The sequence below is a fragment of the Aphelocoma coerulescens genome, chromosome 11 (genome assembly GCF_041296385.1).
Source record: "Aphelocoma coerulescens isolate FSJ_1873_10779 chromosome 11, UR_Acoe_1.0, whole genome shotgun sequence".
NCBI classification, from domain to species: domain Eukaryota; kingdom Metazoa; phylum Chordata; class Aves; order Passeriformes; family Corvidae; genus Aphelocoma; species Aphelocoma coerulescens.
The window spans coordinates 19,989,915-20,011,075 of NC_091025.1; the positions used below are offsets into that span (position 1 = coordinate 19,989,915).

The window sequence follows — 21,161 nt, forward strand, 5'->3', positions numbered from 1 at the left end:
CGCAGCAGGGCCCGCGCGGCGCCCCCAGCCCGGGAGCCCGGCCCCGACCCGCCCCGCGCCGCAAGAAACCACCGCCGGCGTGCCGATTTAACTGAGCAGTTTATTCTGGTTTAAAATAAAAAAAAACAGAAAGCCTGGGCGGGCGGGGCGGGGCGACGCAGGGTTTGCCCCCGCCCGCGGCTCCCGGCCCAGGTATTTACAGCTGGAACACCTCAGACAGTAAAGAGTTATTGCAACAGGACAGCACTTGCCTCTACGGTCAAAAATCTCAACAGGTGTTCAGAATCATGACTTGTGGATCCCAAAAGGCAGTTGTTAAACATGCAAAAACATTACTAAACAATATTATCTAACTTCTACAGCTGTCAAATACTTGACCTTAATAAGGAAACCAATTACAAAATACTTCCTTGTAGTGCTATACAAAAGTTATAAAATTAAGATTCTATCAACCACTTTTAAATATTCCAATTTTTCAACAGTGCAGTTTTTCACGTCTTTATCACCACTGAACATTTTTAAGTAAAAAAAATAAATCAGCAAATTAGATCAAAGTGATGTAATCTTTGGATCCCTTTATTCCTGTGGCCTTCATATACATACACAGACACAAATGACCAGGTTTCTATTTCAGCATATCAGAAAGTTGCAACTAGTTATCCAGAATTGGCAAAAAGTCCATACTGTCATTTGTGACTTTGTGGTCTTAGAACCAGAGTCTCAATGTCTCCAAGCTACGGTCTATCAAAATGCAAACAACTTCAAACACTAAGAATTCTTTGAATTGCTCATGTCTACAGGTATTACAACAAAGTTAACATTTCAAGAATTGACAAATGGACACAGACTTGCATCCCAGGCATTCCAGGAGAATCACCAACTCATGTGCCCGGTCCATTATTAAAAAAAGTTAATATTTCTCACTAAGTAAAATTAATTGCAAATCTTGACATATGAAAATTCCTTTTCTCCTTTTTTTTTGAAAATATCACCTTAATTTGGTCAAATCCTGTGATATGCCAGAAACTACAAAATCAAATTCTTGCAAGAGCAGTGAAGCGTGTATCCAGTTTTGTGTAATGGAAGAATATCTTCATTATAGTCCAAATATAAAATCAAACATTTAAGCTTGAAAAGCTGCTAAAGAAAAAAACCCCAACTAATTCAGTGATCTTCAGCATATCAACTTCTGCAATAACAGTATGTTTACTGACTTAAAAATGTTTATTCTTTAAAAAATTAGTTGCTTTTTATACAGCTATACAAAGTTTGTAATGTTTCTTTGGCAATGGGATATAATGGAATTTTACAACTATATAAAAACTTTCCTTTGCCTAAGAAACAGTATTTACTGTGTGTACATATCTGACTGACAAAGCAAGTTTTCTACTGTCCAGCACCCTAGTTGATACAAGAACAACTACCTCAAAAGGGATTTTACAGGATTTCCAAAAAACAACCTTCGGTGGGTCAAAACACTCACAGTATCGACGGCCTTCTGCATACAATTGTCCTTACAACTTGAAGCAACTATCAAATACAGTTTAGTAATAAGAAAAATCCTTTCAGTGATGAAAAAATACTTAAACTCCATCGAAGTACTGCTTATAATTAACTATACATAAGAAATTACTTATCCTTCTGTCTCAAATATATTTAATGCTCACTGTCTTCAAAGATGGCCATTTCTCAAAAGTAACTGCATTACACCCCTTTGAAATTAAATAGTTAAATCCCAGTGCTGGTGACAAGTATACAGCAAGTTAACTTCATTCTTTGCAGAGATCAAAACTAACTCTCTGATTCACGAAGATCTAGACGTTCACCTGGTTTCAGCTTTCTTGTAGACTACGCAGCAACTTTGTTGTCTTTCTAGAGGGAACAAAAGTACAATGTTAAAATTCATGTTGCAAAACAAACCCTACAGACTAATCTGGGCAACAGCCCTGGGAGCCAAGTTGTGCTGTGCTTGCTGGCTATTGCCCATGTCCTGCAGCAGAAAGGAGACCTCCCAAGGTGATCAGGTTGGCGTCTGGTCAAACCCCCTGAGCCCAGCACTAAGTGGAGCAGCTCATCACTCCGACTACAAGCACAGCACAAATGCTCAGCCCTTACACTACCTCCTACTCGTCTGGAAGGCAGCAAAACTTTTGTTCAGAAATTCAAATTGCTAACCTGCAATCCCTCATTTCCATTCATGTTCAGCTACCCAAAGTTTCTTTAGATCACAGGACTAACTGTTGCAAACTAATCAAGAAACAGCTGAGGTATCTGTCTCACAACAGACAGAAATCTGCTGTGATGAAACCCCCTTTTTTAATTTAAAAAAATTAAAACTTCTATCAGAAATCAGAGACTCTTGTTTGCAAAACTCTAACTGCTCATGTACAGTAAACGGCCAGAAGTTGTTGTTCTGTCCCAGTCAGAACTCTAAAAGCCTAGTTTACCTGAACCAATCTGGACAGCTGTCTTTGTTACTGATTCTAACCAGTACAGCAGTCTACAGGCTTTGTGCCAACTCATTCGCAAAGAATTCAAAAGTTTGTTGCACACTGGAAGCAAGTTAAATTATTCCCTCTCCTTCTTTACATTTTACAATATTGCTTAGAAAAGTGCTTGCAATTTACATTTCTAACACTTGCATTCAATCTGCAGAACTTTTTCTCCCCTTCTTTTTCTTTTACTCCCTAATATCAGCAATCGAGTAGCTACTTCAGGGCATGTGACAAAAGGCAACCTTTATTTTTGGTTGCTGTTGATAGTAAATTGATGCTACGTAACTAAAATCTCAGCATTAAGGGACTTTCAGCAAAGTAGCTCACAGCCCCTGCAAAATACTATTCAAGAAATTCTAGTTCAACATCAGATCTAAAAGCAGGAGATCTGTAACCACTCCTTCCTAAGAACAGCGCACTGGGTCACAGCAACATGAAGCATGCTTTACCCTATATTCAAAGTCAGCGAACTCCCTGCCTCCACGGCCTCCTCGGAATCCACCGCGGAAGCCACGGGGGGCGGTGAAGCCGCCTCTGCCGCCCCCCCGTCCTCTGCCCCCTCGGAAGCCGATGATGCCCCTGCCCCTGTAGCCGCTGCGGCCGCGGTTGGGGCGCAGGGGGATGCCGAAGGTCTCGGCGTTCAACCGCCGCTCCTCGGCCCAGGTGGGTCTCCGCTCCCTGCCGCACAGAACGAACACGGATTGCTGTGAAACACTTGGGAAGGAAGGGAGAGGCGCCAGAAAGCCCATGAGATGAAAAATGATACATTAACCATATTGTAAATCTCCACAGTATTCCTTCTGCAAGAACCTAGGTGTCTGCCACCGTTGACTGGACTCATCAAGAAGGAACATGTTACAGTCATTAATTAGATATTAATAATGCTCTAAGAGTTTGCCATATTGAAGAGCACACTCAGTATTCTCTGCACACAGCATCATTTAAAGCAAGAAACAGTTCACAGTTACAGATGTTATTTTATCTGGCTGTGAGTACAACAAACAACTCCCCCTCCCCCAAGTCAAAATAGGTCAGCAATCCACATCATCGTGTCGAATAAAAAGGCAGCAGCAAAAGATAAGCTTTAATTTTCCTGAAACGCTATCTGCCCATTCAAACAACACTACTGGCCGAGACAGTTATATAATCTGCTTAGAAACCATTACCAAAGCAGGGTCATAATTGATTTAAGTAAAGTGTTAATTTAGGAACAAAGCAAAACAAACAAACCCCCCCACACTTTAGTAAATCTGAAAAGGAGATTCTAGAGCCTGTGCATTAAGTTCTAAAAGCATGGCTCTACAGCATCTTAAGATAGCTTCCTATGAACATATTGCACTTGCCTACAAAGCAATTTTGTGCTTCGTATCCTTGTTTTATTTTTGCCTGCTGCATGCGGAGATAAGCTCTAATCACCTTTGACTCAGAGTTGATCGTAATGAGTAACACTGACAGTACCTTATGATATAAACATGCATTAAGCAGACTAACACACTTCTCCTTGCAGGCCATACCTATTGTCATCACAGGAAATGTTATCAAAGAAGGATTTGGTTTTGTCATAATAGCAATTGGGTCCAAGTGGATCTTCCTCATCAGCATTCCCTTCGCTGTTTTGGGTATCAACACCTGAGTCACCTTTGTCTTCTCCATTTACAGGCTTCTCTGGTTTCTCAAGTTTATCTTCTGGAAAATAAAAGGTAAACAGAAGCCTAAAAAAGGCAGCACTGTTAACTTATTCCCAGTCAGAGACAAACTATATTGAATGCTACAAAAAATAATTTAATGTGGAAGTCAAATAATTTGACATGTAAATTAGGATGTTTCGCTGCTTCTGTCTGGAGGTTTCTATGCTTCCCGTGGGTTTCGTTAACAAAAAGCCCTGTGGCAGAATAGATTTGATAGCCATCTATTTTTTCCCCTCTTAGCTACCTCCTTCCCAGGCTTAAGAGCCTCATTCAGTCAATCCTCCTGAAAGCCATCCCAAGGTTTTGGGTTTTGCTCATCCCCATTGTCCTCCTCCTTTGTCTTCTGGCTTTGCTGTTAGCTCCTTTGAGATGTAGGGCCAGCAATCTGACTTTATGATCTATTTATTTCCTAATAATGCCTCAAGTTCAACTTACTGTTTTGACTAGTACTGAAAACAAAGCTGACAGTTCAACACCAGCAGCTATTACTATTTTCAAACCTCATTTCTAAATGTTTACAGCTTAAATCTCATTATGCTGTGCATAAACTTCAGGTAACCAGCTCAACCTTTCCACACCACACACTCATAAACATTTCTATAGCTGTTTATGGTTAGCTTTCCCTTTACTATTCGGAAAAAACCAGTATCAACAGCAAACCATCAGCTCCTTGAAAAATGATCCAGAAAAACAGGCAGGCATCACAGGATTGATCTTATGGTACTCAACTGGTGTTTTCACTCTACACTGAAATCTGACCATTTATACCTTTTGTTTCCCACCTTTCAGCCAATCATTCACTGAAATAGGGAACTCACTATATTAACCTGCAACAATTTTGTCCAAAAATAGTAGCAGCAGTGTAACAAACAGGTGGCTGGTCACAAGAGAATGAGGTAATCAAAACAGAAGCCTGCTAGAAAACAAGTGCTGGCAGCACGGTTTTTAACTACTCCTGTGTTCCTTTGGAAAAGGATAAAAGCAAGGAAATGCTAGAAACTTTCAAACAAACTCTCCTGCATACTACAGTGAAGTTCTGATCCCAAACTCCTTTGCTTTTGGTCTATAATTGACATTATAATTTTGGTCTAATAATTGAAAACCTAAAACATGGATTTTCTTTTATTGCATCCTTTCCAGAACTTTAAAGTAACAAACATTATTGGGACTTCTGGTCAAGTACTCTGCATTTTTAACAGAGACTTGTTGGCACTTGACAGATGATACTTGCTACTTAAAATTTGTTAAAAACTCAAACACTGGCCCAAGTATTTAATTCACATATGATCCCAGTTTACTTATTAATTGGTTTTTAAATTTATTTTTTAATGACTGCAAACAAGACTTAATACTATACGCCTTTTAAGAGTAGTTCTCCAAGATAGGCTCAACACAGCAAGTTACAGTTTTTCCATGCTCAAGTCTAAAGCAAAAATTGCTTTACCTTTTAATTTAAGTTTATTATGAAATTCTCTATCAATTTCCTCCTTGTTGAATTGCGCATTTGCACTTTCAAAGTCAAAGTCCTTCTCAAACTTCATCGGACCATCCCTCCTAATACCAAATCTTCCTCGGCCCCCTCTGTGACCTCCACGGCCTCTCCGTGCTGCAGGTGCACCTGGAACTGAAAAGAGGGAAATTCCGTTTGGTTTTGCTTTGTGGATTGGCTTTTCTCTGAGGGTGGTGGAGGGTGTTTGGTTTTTTTGGCTCACTTTCTAATTCCTGGGGTAACAGGTAGGGACTTCAGAAGTGCAGGAAGAGATTGCATGTTGTTTAAAGTCCCATCAGAGCAGCTTGAAATTTGTAAATTCACAGTAACAATGGCACTGACACACAAAGCATAACAGTACTAAATTTGTGTGTTAAAAGACTCTCTAGAAGTCATTAAAAACTTTCGGAAGAAGAGTTAAAATATTAATGGCTTTTCAGTCAAATTTTTTTTTAGAAAGGCTTTTATTTCATGCTATTATGTTTATAAATCCCTGAATACTCCTTGATTTACATTTTTATTTAAATTGATTACTTAATATAAAGCAACAAGAAGAGGTTTTTCTCTTTAATGTTGTCTTCATGTGCTTGTATTCTTCTGGCTCAATGCAAAGTTGTTACCCTCTAGAAGCAAAGAATTTATGTATTTTAGCAAATTTAAAAAAAACTTATTGGTCTGAAAGCAATGATAGCTATTTCTCAAAACATGATTTACCAATTTGTCGTTTGTTTTCATTTCTGAGTTCATTTTCTGATCTTGAAACCTTGTGTGCTTCAGCTAAAGTTGGAAATAAAAACATGATTTGTTTATCCAATTAGGTATTTTTGATCATACTTTTGTATATATAGTTCAGATTTTTAAAAAAATCCAAACCTGTAAATGTAAACCACATGTTTAAATCATAAAAGAAAAAAAAGAAATTTAGGATATATGTTTCAATTTAAAAAGAAATATGTATCTAATCTAGGTCTCTGCTGGCAAGCCTACCAGTAACAGACAGCAAGAAAATTCCTATGTATTACCCTTTAAAAGGGCACTTGGTATGTGTATGGAAGGAAATAAGCTGTATGAAAATTATGCAAAGCTACCTCGTCTGTGTTCTTGGTTCTCTAAGGATTTTTGGCTTGCAGACACCAAAGGTCTGGTTTGTACAGGACTCCTCCTCCCAACTGGTGCTGGAGTGGGCAGGTGGGCTGAAGCTGTTTGTACAGCTTGTTCCATGGTGGGGCTCCTTCTCAAATGGTCCATCGGAGGGCTTGAACGACCTGGGGAAAAAATAAAACAAAACCAAAGCCCAAAGGGTTATTTCTCATCTACAAAGGTGAGTTACTGGTCTCAACCAATCTAGACTGACAGATTTATCTGCCTTAGCAGTCAAGACAGCTGTGTCCAAAAAAAAAAAAAAATCTGCACCATCAGATCCACTGATTCAGAATGAGGGATATTTAGCAACACCCCTTCCCCCAGTCTAAAAGAAAAAAATGGGAAGGACACCCAGTCCCCACCAACCCATTAATGATGTGCATTTAGCTGTGGAATGAAAGTTTTGCATTGATTTGAGGTAAAAATGCTCCTTCTGCCTCCCTGGGATGCCAGTTGGGAAGAGGCTGCTCCCAAAGGCAGTTGTGATGCTGTTCAGGTACTGCTGCAGGATCCCTGCCCATGCAGGGACCAGCGGTGGCTGGGGCTGGGCTCCCTGCAGGGAAGGAGCTGTGGAAGCTGCCCCACACAGCACTGCTCACCCAGTGGCTGGAGGCAGAAGCATGTTCAGAACAGAGCCACTGAAGCATGTTCAGAACAGAGCCACTGATCCAGCCAGACAAGTTTACAACATCAAATAGGTAAATCTACTAAGAAATTAGAATAAGACTCAAGTCCCAGTAAGTAGAAGAACAAGGTTCTATACCATGACAAAACTAACAAAAGGAAAACCAAACATAAACCAAAACCACAAAAAAACATAAACTAAACGAAACAAAACAATAAATCCAACCATACCACACTTGCAATCTACAAAGATGAAAAATATTTTTAAAAGCAAACACACAGAAAAAAAAACCTGTTGGTGTCCCAAAGGAAATGTGGCAGAATGTATGTTCACCTGGAGCATACGTCATACATATCCATCCATGTTCATGAATCATACAGGTTTTAACTACAGAAAACCAAACTACTATTTCAACAGATAATTTATCAGCATACTTCTCCCCCCTTGAATTAATCCAACAAAGTAGAACCTATTTCTGGCAACCCATCCAACTTGTCCTACAAACATTCCTAATGGGTACACAAATCTCAACTGGAATTTAGGGAAAAAATCTGTTTGCTTTAAGTGTTTTGCCTTTTAACATGACTGCATACTTTAAAAATAGCATTAGGAATGTATCCCAGCACACACTTTTCCAGCAACGAAGAGCGCAAGAGCAGGAAATAATGGGGTTTGGGTTTTTAAGGAGCAATGTTAACAACATTTGCATGAAGGGTGAGGGTGAAGGTGCTCAATGTTTAGTTTCTTTTTTCTTTGCCATTCAAATTCATCCAGAATCTCCTTTTTTCTAATATTACATAAACTATCCATACACTTCCTGTTACTATTAAGCTGACTTAAAAGTCATATCACCATCTGTACAGGAAATCAGGTCTGCTGTTAATATCATCTATGTAACTATACATGAACAGAGGAACTACAGTTAGAAATAAAGATTTTAAAATTGTAAGCTGAAGGACTTCAGATTTCAATCAGCATGAAGTATCCTCAGTTCTGTCATGTTATCAATAAAACTAAGTACTGAATTTCCACATGCACCTAGTTGCTAACATTATTTCACTTAATTAAAGTCCTACTTCTCAGTACAGATGCTTTAAGGGTAACAACAAATGTGTTACTATCTGCAGCACTACAAGATATAGAGAAAACACATTTAAAGAGCAAACACAAAGCCTCTCAGAGTTTCCTGGGTTTAATACCAAGTGTTTTCATGAGAGAATTCAGCTGTTTCGTTGGCATTTCTGCTGACCATCAAAGTCACAGGGACACACAACTGGTCAAAAAAAGATCAAAGTTACTAAAAAAGATTTTACCTTGAGACATCTGTGTTTTTAGTGATCTTGCATCTGTTGTAAATGCAGACCCAACCGCAGTGCTTTGGGACATGCTCGCACTGGCCGACGAGTCTGTTCCAAAAGATGTTAAAGAACCTCCTGCTTTGGAAGAAATAATATAGTTGTAAAATCTGGTTTAGACTTTTTTTGTTTTTTTGAACTAGCACTAAATGATTAGCAAAGCTTTATTAGGCAGTTATTCTAGAGTACACATAAGTCTGCCCTTCCCACACTCTTTTAGTCTGAACTAACATATGTATGCACGTAAGTTGGTAAGACTAATATCTCTATCTTTTAATCTAAAACGAAAAACATAAGACCACCTCCAACTTCAGCATCACCAGTATTAACAAAACACAGTCATCTTACGGAGCCATACATGTTACTGTATATACTTCCATTCAAGATCCTTTCAGCAAAAATATGACTGTCACATCTTATTAATTGATATCAAATTACAGCCAATTCTACAGCCTTTTTTTTGCATGGCTAATATTTTCAGTACCAAGAGTAACACTGCTGCCATTACAGTTACGAGACCGTAAGTTCCCATGAGAAAAACTAAACTGTGAAATAAACTCTCAGGGAGGAAGGAAAGCTGGTTGGTGAGTCTCAGAGAGAATGTGGAGTATAAAGGAGCAACTAGCCCATGCAGCCCACAAATACTTCAAGCACGTATTTCCCACCTAGCCAACACCCCACAAACAGCTGGAGGACTGTGCTGGCACATAGTTGCTGAATAATCCAAATCCTTAGTTAATGCACACAGCACCTGGTCAGCCCAACAGTACATCTGTGGGGCTTCCCTGGAGGGGCTGCCTCTACCACTTGTGAAATATAATGAACAGTGGTCCCTCTGTGATCGGTGTTTAGTTCTCAATCATAATTAGTTTAAGATGCAAAGACTATGAAAAGCTCTACTTTGGAGCTGAACGGCAGGACTAACAGAGAAGGAAGACTTTGAATCTGCCTCAGGATAAGACACTGATGAAATTCTAAGCAGTGATTGATTACTGTCTGTGCACACACACACAGCTTCACTCACAGGAAAACAGTGGATAATCAGAGTGAACCTACCAACTCCAACAGCGCCGAACTGCTGCCCCACCAGTGGGCTCGGGCTGAACTGACTGTACGCAGGCATCCTGCCAAAAGGACCATAGGACCCCACAGACTGGAATGAAGATGTAGTCGAAGATCCTAGTGAAGACTGAAGACAAAACACACAACCCACTAGCAAAAACTATATTTACAAAAAATTAGGAAATAGTTCTGTTGGCAAGAAATGTAGAAACTCTAAAATAAACATTTTCACAAGTATGTACAGCTTAGAAAGCACTTCTACCCTTCCACTTCTACCCATCACAGACCTGTAGAAACAGTACCACAACATTTTGCAATCTTTTCCCTACAACCTCAGACACTGGACTCTCTTGTCAAACACACACATAAGCTGGAAAGTGTCCTTTTTCCTTGAAGTTTCAAACCCCATAGGTACAGTAAGACACCCAAACATACTGGAGGAGGCTGAGGTTATCACTGTTATTGGGATTCACAGTAATGCAACTTCACCACTCTTGACTACAACTGACAGAAGGAGTTGCACCAAGTTTAATAAAATTCCTTGGAGAATTGCAACGTCGCCTCATAAAGAAGTATCAAGAATTTTCTCCTACAGAATAGATAAAGCAGTAGAATCATATTACATGGAATTATCAATCTCCATTTGAAGCAAGAGTTTTCCTCTTGCTCTCAGGGATGATTTTAAGATACCCCATAAGCACAACTGAAAAGGCAACAAATTTCTGAGAAAACTATTTCTGTCAGTCCATTTACTACAAAATGACAGACTAACTAAATCTGAAAGCTTCAAGTTTAAGCTGCTTTCCCTTCAGAAACAAAGTATTCGCTTTTCAAATAAATGCCTTATAGTATGAAGCCTATTTAAAAACACATAGCTAGATGAAACACTTCAAAGTCACAGTTAGCAAAAAATGTTGAACATTAGAGCAAAAATAAAACAAACAAGCAAAAAAACCCCACTAATGATCTGGAGATATTTCAGCATCTATTCTGTTTGATTTATACCAAGTCTAATCTTCCCAAGAACTATCTGTCCTCCTAAGCCAAGTCCCTTTCAAAAAAGGCATCAAGACCTACAAAACGTCATTAGTTGTTTCTGAAAAAACAGCAGCTTTGGTTTGTAGTGCACTGTGCTAGAGTTAGATTTCAACTTTCGTTTTCTCAGTTAAAGACCGTGAAGGGAGAAAATTTTTCCAGAGTTCTTTACATTGGATTGTGAACTTTACAGTGATAAACATTTTAATTTTTAAACACTCAGCTAGAGAGTACTTAAGCTAGCAAGTTACCTCTTCAGCAGCAATTATTTAAAACTCTGTTTTGACTTACCTGAACAATAGCAGGGTCCTGTGGCAAGGAGCACTGAGGTTTTGGTGGCTCACAGACAGTCAGGTCTTTAATGTCACTGCCACGGAATATAATATACTCGAAGACTTCATCGCGGGGTGGGATGGGTCTATCCGTTGGTCTGTCTTCTGTACCAAAGGAGCGAACTGCAAAGTTGGGAAGGCAGAAATAGAATGAAACATCCCACATTCAACAGAAGGGTTTCAATATACTGCAGAGACCAACAGCTTTAAATAAAGAGAATAAAATTTCATTGAGAAAAAAACCCTTATTAAATAGGCACCATATTCTTTATCATTATCAACTCTCCTCAGACAAACAAGTAATTTTATCTTAAAAATCTGAGTTAAAAACCAAGCTGAAAGACTGAGACATCACTTGTGCTATCAGTTACATGTTGAATATTTTCAATTGTTTTGTGAGGGTAAGGGGAAGCAGCAATGCAGGTTTTTTTGGCTGGCAAGTCAATTCTATGAATCAAAGAATACGTGAGTTTACATATTTCACATTCTGTACTTGCAAAACAGGAAAAAATATGCTAATACTACTAGAATCTAGAGTATTAAAAATTACCAAATGTGAATTTCTTAATAGATTCAAGATTTAATAAAACAGCAGGAATTCTGTGGTGTATATATATACAATTTCACCAAGCAAAATGCATTCCTCTTGCTGGTGTAAGGTTCATATGATGTCATATGATCTCTGTCAAATTAAGCAAACTCACTGGGGCCTTAATCTTCCCAGTGTGCACCATACCAAGACATTGAATTACTTGTATGAATTCCAACAGCTTTCTGACTGCACAGCAATGAAGCTCATCAAGCTCTTCCTTTTGCACTACATATAATCACTACCACTGTACATGGATACCATCACTTTGCTCTCACTGCCCTCTCAGAAACTTTTTCCCACCTTTAGACTGCCAACCTGGAGTGAATTCAAGTGAAACAAATGAATAACTGAAGAAGAGATTTGTCTCCAAGGGCTAGTTTTGTAAGCAAAAACTAAACAATGGATTGAAACCAGAGAGGGAAAAAAACCAAACCCCCAAAATCATGACAGTCACATTCAATCACAATCTCATTGACTTGTAGCAGCTCTAACAATCCCTCATGACTGCCTTTGCTCCAGCCTTCTAGAAGGTGTTTGTTTGCTTTGCAAGTTAAGGTCATGCTGAGAAAAATCTGTATTTTGCTTTAATTTACCAGAATTAGATTTCCCTCCATTTTCAGATGCATCAACATTTTGGAGACATCATTAGGCACTTATTTGCAGCCATAGAATCATTAGTCAAGAAAAGCAGAGTTTCCTGTAGAGATGTATAAAGTGATACTGAGTCATTTCTCAGGCTGCACCAGCCATCTTCCATCACTGTTGCATCTTTTAATACTGCATAAACAGAGCTTAACAGTCAGGTATTAAAATCCTTTCAAGAAGCATAATTCAGCGGTAAAGAGATCACATCCACACTACAAAGAAAAATAACATTAAGTGGTTACAATTATTTTGTTCATGTATCATCTAGTAAGATGACTTTCATTATCTTTTCTGTTTCTGTGCATCTGAAAGTCTGTGCTGAATGGTACTACAAAGTGTGAGCAATGTAAAAAGGCACACACCGTTTAGCTAATGTCAGTCCTTGTTAGAAGAAGAATCTGTCTTCTTTTCCTCTACAGAAAAAAAAGTGTCTGAAGCTTAAGAATTCGCAGAAATTAAAGTAATGCACGGTAGCTTAATAACATTATCAATTGGTCATGTGCATTCCTGTAATTCATTCAATTGCTTTTTATTCACCAGGCTTTTCTATTTCAGTATCTTGACCGCAGATCTAGCCTCACTTTCTGGCCATCTTATATTCTATTTATCAGATAACTAATAAATTATCTTGGACTTTCATTCCATCATTTGACCTCCTGTCTTGGTAAGTAAAACCACAGTTGATTTTGTACTGCTTCTCTCTGTCCCACATTGAAATGGTTTCTTTAGTAGACATTTTGTCTATGAAGGTGCACAAAAATGGCCAGAGTATGATCAGTAAGTTACCAAAGGATTTTACTTTCTAGCTAAAGTGAAGAAACTACTCTGTAGCAACACCACAGAAAAAGAGTAGTAAGTTAGAGGGTTGCATCTTGCCTTTACATGGAAGTAAAAATCTGATAAACTATGGAAGAAATATGCTTTGAAAGTATTTCTCTTAAGTCAAAGCTACATTGTGCAAGTAAGTATTTTAACATTAATACTAATGTACCTGACACATATAGGAACAGTTCTAACACCTGGCAATTACCGTTCTCCATTCTAAACCAATCCAAGAAAAAAAAGTGAGCCACCAAACTTTCATCTACTGATATGCTGAAAGAAGTAAAGGGATTTTAGTGTATGTTAAAAAACAATGTCTTTCTCCACACCATGAAATTACCATAACATCAAAAGGAAGTATTTTCAATGCCACAATTTAGAATTCATCTTTAAGAGATTGACTGTCTATGCAGCTAGCTCAAGACACTGTTATGGTTGCCAATGATTTAGCAATAAAACACATCAAGATTTGCTACTAAAAGTTTGACTCTTTTACTTTACTTCTCCCTTGCCCCAAATCAAACTGGTTTTATCACAACCTTCTGCAAAATATAAACACAATTTCATCCAATGAAGATTTGCTCTGCTGGAGAGGGGTAAACAAACTCCCCTGATTTGCAGTTCAGACCCACCCTCACACCACAAGCAACCAAAATAACCACCCCCAGTCCAATTTCCTTTTAAAGCAGGAACCAGAACTGCGCGTGCGGTGATCGTAGGAAGGGCTACTTAATGTGTCCACCCCAGTCAGGTCCTTCAGAGTAGTGTTAAGATAAGGAGTTGAAAGTTACTTTTTGTATTTTACAAAGGCATACCTTTCTTCACAGTTTCTGCTTTCCTCACTTAGATTAGGATTTAACACAATCTGAGCTCATCAAAGTAAGAAGTCTAATATTAGAAGTGGCCAATATAACAGGATTTTAAAAAGAAATAGCTTTTACCATGTTTTCTCACAATCAGAAATACTAAGTTGCCAGATTATCAAAAGCACAAGGTATTGGAGCAGCAGCAGGCTCAGAGCTCTATCCAGCTCTGTCTCTTGGGCAATTTCCTCAGACTACCTCCTTCCTCCAGAACAAAGTGCATATATAGCAAAATACTGAAAAGTGAAAGGAGATGAAAATAAGCACATGAAAGACAATCTTACAACTGTGGTAAATCTAGTTAATCTTACCTTGTTCATTTCAGGATTGGTTTTTTCTTTTGTTTTTGAAAGAACTAAACTGGATTAAGGATTTGCAAACAAAAAGACAAAGCAGTACATGTTAAAAGCAAACTTATTTTTTGTTAGTGTAAATACACACAATTAAGTACCTAGCTAAAATAACTAACTCTGTTGAGCCTATCCATGTACATACTTGTGCCCAAGTAGTTCCACTAACTTGATATTAAAGTGCTGTGAGCAAATTTTTGTACAAACTTTGAGTGTGATATTACTACTATATGATATTTTAACGTATATTACTATATTATACTACTGTGGCATTCAACGGCAACATTGCAACTTTCCCTGTGAGCTAATAGATATGATTACTCGTTGATTAACACAGGGAATTTAAGCAGAATGTTAATCAGAAGTGAAGCTATTTACTCTGCTAGCAAGAGGACTCTGCTCCCCGACAAGGTGAATTACTGCAAACAGGTAGTTCAGTCTGTGTGCACAGCACTGACACTCTCTCCTCACTCCCTGAGGAGCAAATGTACACAGAAACCAGCTCTTCCCTGCTCCTAAAGCACCCAGGAGGAGCATGACGACTAAAATGAGACCACCACAAGTGAACAAGTCATTTCAATTACCACCTCTCTCCAAACATCACAACCCTTTCACTGCAAACATGCTTTGATGCCTGCACACCACACCAAGCTCATGCCAGGCTCATTTCTCCAGAACAATTAATTCAGCCTTACTCGCAGGGGTGGTGACTTTGCAGGGAGACAGATGAGGGCAGTAGCCAGGAGTGGGCTTTGACAAGAGGAATTTTTCTGCTGTGACATACTATGCACAAGTTTGGTTTGGCACACAGGTCCTAACCCTCAAGACAGGCAAGGAGCCTGTTACTTAACTGACTAAAAAAATACATTCATAAAAACTTGATAAAAATTTAACCCTTCCCTTTCCTGCTCCCACCCTTGCATGAGTTCAAGTCTTCACAAGAATTTAACTTTCCTTTGTCTACATTTCAGAGTCTTTCACCTGCAACTAATGTTCAGTAGAAGTCTAAAAAGGAAGTTTTCCTTTTGATGTGTCATTATCCCACAGACAACACTATCACAGATGGTTGAAAACGCCAGAAGTTTAACTACTTCTTAAAACTACCAAAAACTGTTTCATTAATATCTATCAATTATAATGGTTCCAAATGCAACTCTCAGTGGTCCAAGAGTTGCTAAGTGAGAACTGATGCATTATAGCAGAGGCAATATTTATTTTTGTTTCTTACACTCACATATCTAAGGATTCCCTGCTGTTGAAGGAACAAAGCTTTTTCTGACTCAACATGGCTATTCTTACACAGCTTACCTGCCTTAAAAATAACTCTAAATCAGTGCCTTGAAATAGAAAAGCATTATGTATTACTAATATGAAAGATCACATCTCCTTTTTAATGCCACAACATTTAAGATCAAGCACTGTGATTATTCTGTAAATGCCCCAGGTAGGGCAGCAATCGTTTTCCAGCAAGAAAACTAACCACGGCTTGCAAACTCCTCTTAACTTGCTTGGGCTTAATGAAGTTTTAAAAATTAATAATGATTTTTTTTTTTAAAGTAAGTATTAATTAGAACCATGAACTAGAAGGACATTTCAAGTTAATTTAAATTGAGGCTTGACAACAGGAGTGAGTGGTTTTTGGTTCCAGACACTGTCTCTGAAAAGCTATTGATCCAAAGAAAACATATGCACCAATAATATTTAAGAACCTCAAATGTTTGCATAGCTTGCTTAGTGTTTGGAATCCACTATGGATGGGTGTTTTCCCTGTTATTTAAATAACTATATACTTAGACACTTTGTGAAAGGATGCATCATGTCCCCTTATCACACTCCAGCTTAGGTAAAAAATTTTATGCTCAATATTTAACAGCTCCTATCTTTTTCTAATTAATGAGATAGAGGCCACAAGTTTTGGTTAGTAAAAAGATCACAACACTGTAAACAAAATGTTGATTAGAGAACTAGAGCAGATTGCCCTCAGTAAGGGAAGGCTACAGTCTGTGCTGGCAACCCAAAGTCTGAAACCCCAGACAATTTAAGACAAATGAAGGCATTCCACAAATACAACTTCATGAGATTAATCTCTGACTTAGGTTTAGCCCACACAAATCCTATTGTTGGGCAATCTGTAGTTATTCAAGAACAGACTCTACCTCTAATTTTCCACTTTATGTCATCATTTCAGTAAGTTCAGTTAGAATGTGAATAATGATAAGCTGCCCTGCATTCAATTCAGGGAACAGTCATGTCACACAGACTACACAGCTGAGCAACTGAAAGCATCAAGTCTTCTGGGGGTTTTTTTGTCTCTTTCTGGCAAGAAATTTGACATTTGTAGTCAGGATTCACACTAAATAGTTCTCGTTTGACTTCTGGACTCGGCACAGGAAGAAGAGGTAACTATTACCTGATCAGCATATTTACAGCTAGAGTACAAGTTCTGCTTCTTTCATATACGGACGTGGCCAATAATTAAGCACACTTGCCACCTTACATATACACTGTCATATACACTCAATGGCCTAAGCCTTCAGAAACTTGAATACTCTCGAGAGGAGCATTCTGTTCATGAGCACAGAGAACCGCTCTACAGTCTAATATGGTTGTTATCAGTTCCAGATTAATCTCAAGATTTTTGGTTCCATGTGGCCTAGAAATACTGGTTTATTCTCTTCTGAATCATAACACTGTATTACAAAACACACATTCTTCAGCTAACTCAGCCAAGTTTTATTAAAGCAAATTCAGTGGTTTAGATTTACATTTCTGATGAGAGCTATGAGAAGAGAGTAGATTAGACTCGTAACTGTAGTTTGATCTGTCTTAAATATGTACACTTTGGCAGACAGACCACAACATGACTTAACCACTCTTGAGAGAAGTTGTGCAAAATTGGCTTCGTCAGCACTAAATCAGTCTAATTTTGGACAAGACTATCACAAGGTCCTCAAGGATAGGATTCTTCTTCTATGTGCTTTTGCACAAACCTTAACAATCACAGCATGCAACTGGAATTTCTGAACATTTATTTTTAATCACAGTATCCAGCTTTCACTTGTATAAACCAAAACCAGCTGTCCTTTCAAAGTAGATAATGCAACTTCTGCAAGGCAATTTAACCTAAAAGCAACTTCAGAAATAAGTAAAAAATCACATAATGAAAGCTAACTGTCCCATAATCGATTGTGCAAGCCTGGGACCAAACCCACTGTAAGGTGTTTCAAAGCCCATGTATCAGAATTTACAAAATAGAATAATCTATTTCTTAAACAATAATGGGGGGCGGGGAGGGGAGGGGAGGGGAGGGGAGGGGAGGGGAGGGGAGGGGAGGGGAGGGGAGGGGAGGGGAGGGGAGGGGAGGGGAGGGGAGGGGAGGGGAGGGGAGGGGAGGGGAGGAGGGAAGGGGTTGGTTTCGAGGAGGGAAGGCCTTAAAGTGTCACAGCACACAAACAAGAATTACCACAAAGGCCAGTGAAAGCAAACACACTCATGGTATCCACCAGCACCCACTGCAGCTGTGCAGAACAGAACAGACTGTCGTTAAGCCTTTCGTAGCAGCCAGGAACCGAGCTCTCGAATCCTCTCTGTTCCAAATATTTCATTTACACAAGCAGCAATTTTCCCTCTTACCTAATGGCTGGATAGACTCTCTGCTTTTACATATGAATTTAGATTAGACTAAGACTTCACAGATGCAAGAAGTGTAAAGAAAAAAAAATGCTGAGTTTTGCAGGATCTTTTAAAAAGAGGTTATTAAAAGTTCTGACTTAATGTTTTACGTTGAGAATGCATTATCATGCATGAGAAACACTGAAGTCCTTCGGACGCCCAGTTTCAAAGATTCTCTTTTTTTTCCCCCAACTCTCTTCCCAGTAAACATGTCTTTCTAACTTTCTTATACATTCACGCAGAAGCCTCTCTCTCTCGATATAAAAATGTATATAAATATATATACATCTTCTAGCGGATAACATTCTCATATCATTTCGAACTACACTGTTCCATATACCTCCAAAATTAACAGCTCGCGTTCAGCTTTTGTCAGTAATCCAGCACTCAGGATTCCCTTCAGACCCGAGCTGTCTGCCGTCCTAGGATGCAGAGCAATCCAGTCATACACGGCCCTATACCTTGTAGGTCTGGAATTCTTACGATGCAAAGAAAACCTCTTTCTAGCCTCCCCCTCCTACTCGCTTTCACGCACTAGCTGTGGACCGCTTCCACCGCCACGGGCTTCATACTTGCAGTCTATTCGGAACACCTCTGAGCAGCCCCCCGCCCGGTACCTGCTCCCGGCTCCTTTCCGCGAGGGTCCCTCCCCGGAGCAGCGGGAACAGGGGGGAGCGGGGCCTCGCAGCGCTGCCGCTCTCACGGCCAGACCCTCTCTCGCTTCCACCTCCCCCGCAGCCGCCCTGTCGGGAGAACGGCGGGACGAGGCGGGCTCTGATCGAGCTTGGCCGGGCCCCCAGAGGCTGCAGGCTGCCCGCCGGGCCTCCTCAGAGCCCGGACAGCGCCGCGGCTCCAGCTCCTCGCTCGATCCCGTCCCGCGGCCCCGCTCCCCTCCCGCCCCTCGCAGAGCGCCGCCGGGCCCGCTCCTCCTTACCCTTGGCCAGCGCCACCGTGGAGTTCTCCGTGTCGATGGTGTACAGGATCCCCTCATAACGGATCTCGGCCTTGGAGATAAGGCTGATCTTGCTCCCGATATAGGGCGTCCCCCCGCTCATGGCGCTGTTTCTCGGTCAGGGACACCCCTTCGCCGCTGCCGAGGGCTCCTCAAGCCGGGCACAAGCAGCCAAGAAAGCCCGACCCTGAATCGTAGTAGACGCTGTCCTCCAGCCGCCCCGAGCCGCCGCTCCCCGCACAGCTGAGCCCTCGGCACAGCCCTCGGCGGAGCGCTCAACACGACCCGCGCCCCGCGGCTCCCAACATGGCCGCCGCCTTCATCTTCCCTCACAGCGCCCCCCCCGCCCGGCCCGCCAGGTGTATGCCGGGATCGCGGCTGCTCTCGCGAGAGCTGCGGGAGGGGACGCTGAGTTGGGGGGCGGGAAAGTCGCGGAGTGGTGTTGGGGTCCCGCGCGCGGCAGCGAGAGCGGAGCGCGGAGCTTCGGCCCCGCTCGGCTCGGCCTGGCCCGGCTCTGCCCGGCCCCGCTCGGCTCTGCCCGGCCCCGCTCGGCTCTGCCCGGCCCGGCCCCGCTCAGCTCGGCCTGGCCCGGCTCTGCCCGGCCCCGCTCGGCTCTGCCCGGCCCGGCCCCGCTCAGCTCGGCCTGGCCCGGCTCTGCCCGGCCCCGCTCGGCTCTGCCCGGCCCGGCCCGGCCCCGCTCAGCTCGGCCTGGCCCGGCTCTGCCCGGCCCGGCTCGGCTCTGCCCGGCCCGGCTCGGCTCTGCCCGGCCCGGCTCGGTTCTGCCCGGCCCGGCCCGGCCCGGCCCGGCTCGGCTCTGCCCGGCCCCGCTCGGTTCTGCCCGGCCCGGCTCGGTTCTGCCCGGCCCGGCCCGGCCCGGCCCGGCCCGGCTCGGCTCTGCCCGGCCCGGCCCGGCTCGGTTCTGCCCGGCCCGGCCCGGCTCGGCTCTGCCCGGCCCCGCTCGGTTCTGCCCTGCCCGGCTCGGCTCGGCTTTGCCCGGCCCCGCTCGGTTCTGTCCCGTCCCGTTCGGCTCTGCTGGGGCACGCTCGGTCGCCCGGCCCGGCCCGGCCCGGCTCGGCTTCTCCCCGCGCTCCCCCGCCGGGGCAGTCCCGTGTCTCCGCTCGACAGCCCGGCCCTGGTGCAGCGCGTGAGCTGTCCCCGGGCAGGTGACAGCAGCTTTGGTGAATGGCGGTTTCGGGGTGCTTGAGGGGCCCGGTCGTTGAAGGGCAAATCCTGGTGACCCACATGAGCAGTCGAGAACATGCGGAGAACTGCAGGAGTTGGGGGTGATAATATCGGTTCGTGTTTCACGGGGATTCCCTTCTACTCTGCTGACAGTCTTGAGAGTCACATCCTGGCAGCCAACAGTAAGCAACACAACTGTTGATGAAATCTTGACCAAAGTGTGGGATTAATCCTGAAAAAATACCCTTTTAGTACGAGTAAAACCACACCAACACCTCATGATTTTGAGATTGCACTTGATTTGTGTGCCTTATGTAAGAATCACAAATAAAGCTTCTGTTGGAGGCCACGATACTGCCTCAGCCCCCCCTAGAAAACACCACAATAAAGACCAACCTCTGGAAAGGGGACTTAGCTTTTGTTTCAGCAACTGGACGTTATCATGTTGCAAAGATTCAGCAAGTATTTTGTTCAGAATAGGCCTTTGAAATGCAATAACAAGCCAGATTTTTCCAGAAGGGACCTGCACGTTCCTAAACAGGAGCCAGACTAGAGTCCTGGAAACTTTGTGAAGTTTGTAAAGTTTCCAGGAGTGCCCAGGGAGCTTTACTGTAATTGCTTCCAGCGTGTCCTGAACTACTTGAAAGATCATGAAGCAAAGTTCTGCTGTAAATGACAGGATATACTATATGAAGTCTGTGGGACACCACTGTTGAAAATTTGCATTTTTAATTCAGCTCAAAGTAAAGCTACTGTTAGAGAAATAACAGAAACACTTACATTCTGTTACAAGGAAAGAGGCTGGTCTGTGGCTGCTTCTCAACCTCTGTTGGAGGAGGTGGAGAGCCGTGTAACAGTG

General features: G+C 41.9%; 1 protein-coding gene across 3 annotated transcripts; it reads right to left on the reverse strand.

The window, feature by feature from the left end:
- Positions 1-80: 80 nt before the first annotated feature.
- LSM14A (LSM14A mRNA processing body assembly factor) lies at positions 81-19,472 on the reverse strand. 3 transcript variants are annotated; one of them, XM_069026529.1, is made up of 10 exons: positions 19,103-19,472; positions 11,184-11,347; positions 9,852-9,984; positions 8,754-8,873; positions 6,761-6,937; positions 6,387-6,449; positions 5,628-5,807; positions 4,010-4,181; positions 2,945-3,173; positions 81-1,872 (listed from the first exon to the last, which is right to left on the reverse strand). In XM_069026529.1, exons 1-10 carry the CDS (start codon positions 19,221-19,223, stop codon positions 1,849-1,851), a joined length of 1,383 nt encoding a protein of 460 aa, XP_068882630.1. In that variant the 5' UTR covers positions 19,224-19,472; the 3' UTR covers positions 81-1,848. The 3 variants fall into 3 exon arrangements, with proteins under 3 accessions (XP_068882630.1, XP_068882629.1, XP_068882631.1); XM_069026528.1 differs by having other exon boundaries at positions 8,754-8,876; XM_069026530.1 differs by lacking the exon at positions 6,387-6,449 and having other exon boundaries at positions 8,754-8,876; positions 19,103-19,470.
- Between the last annotated feature and the right edge of the window lie 1,689 nt (positions 19,473-21,161).

Coding starts and splice junctions, on each gene's coding strand:
- LSM14A (XM_069026528.1), bottom strand. CDS start 19,223: ATGAGCGGGGGGACGCCCTATATCGGGAGCAAGATCAGCCTTATCTCC. Junction 6,450..6,760: donor GAACCAAGAACACAGACGAG/GTAGCTTTGCAT, acceptor TTCCAACTTTAG/CTGAAGCACACAAGGTTTCA. Junction 1,873..2,944: donor TCGCTGACTTTGAATATAGG/GTAAAGCATGCT, acceptor TGTTCCCTCTAG/AAAGACAACAAAGTTGCTGC.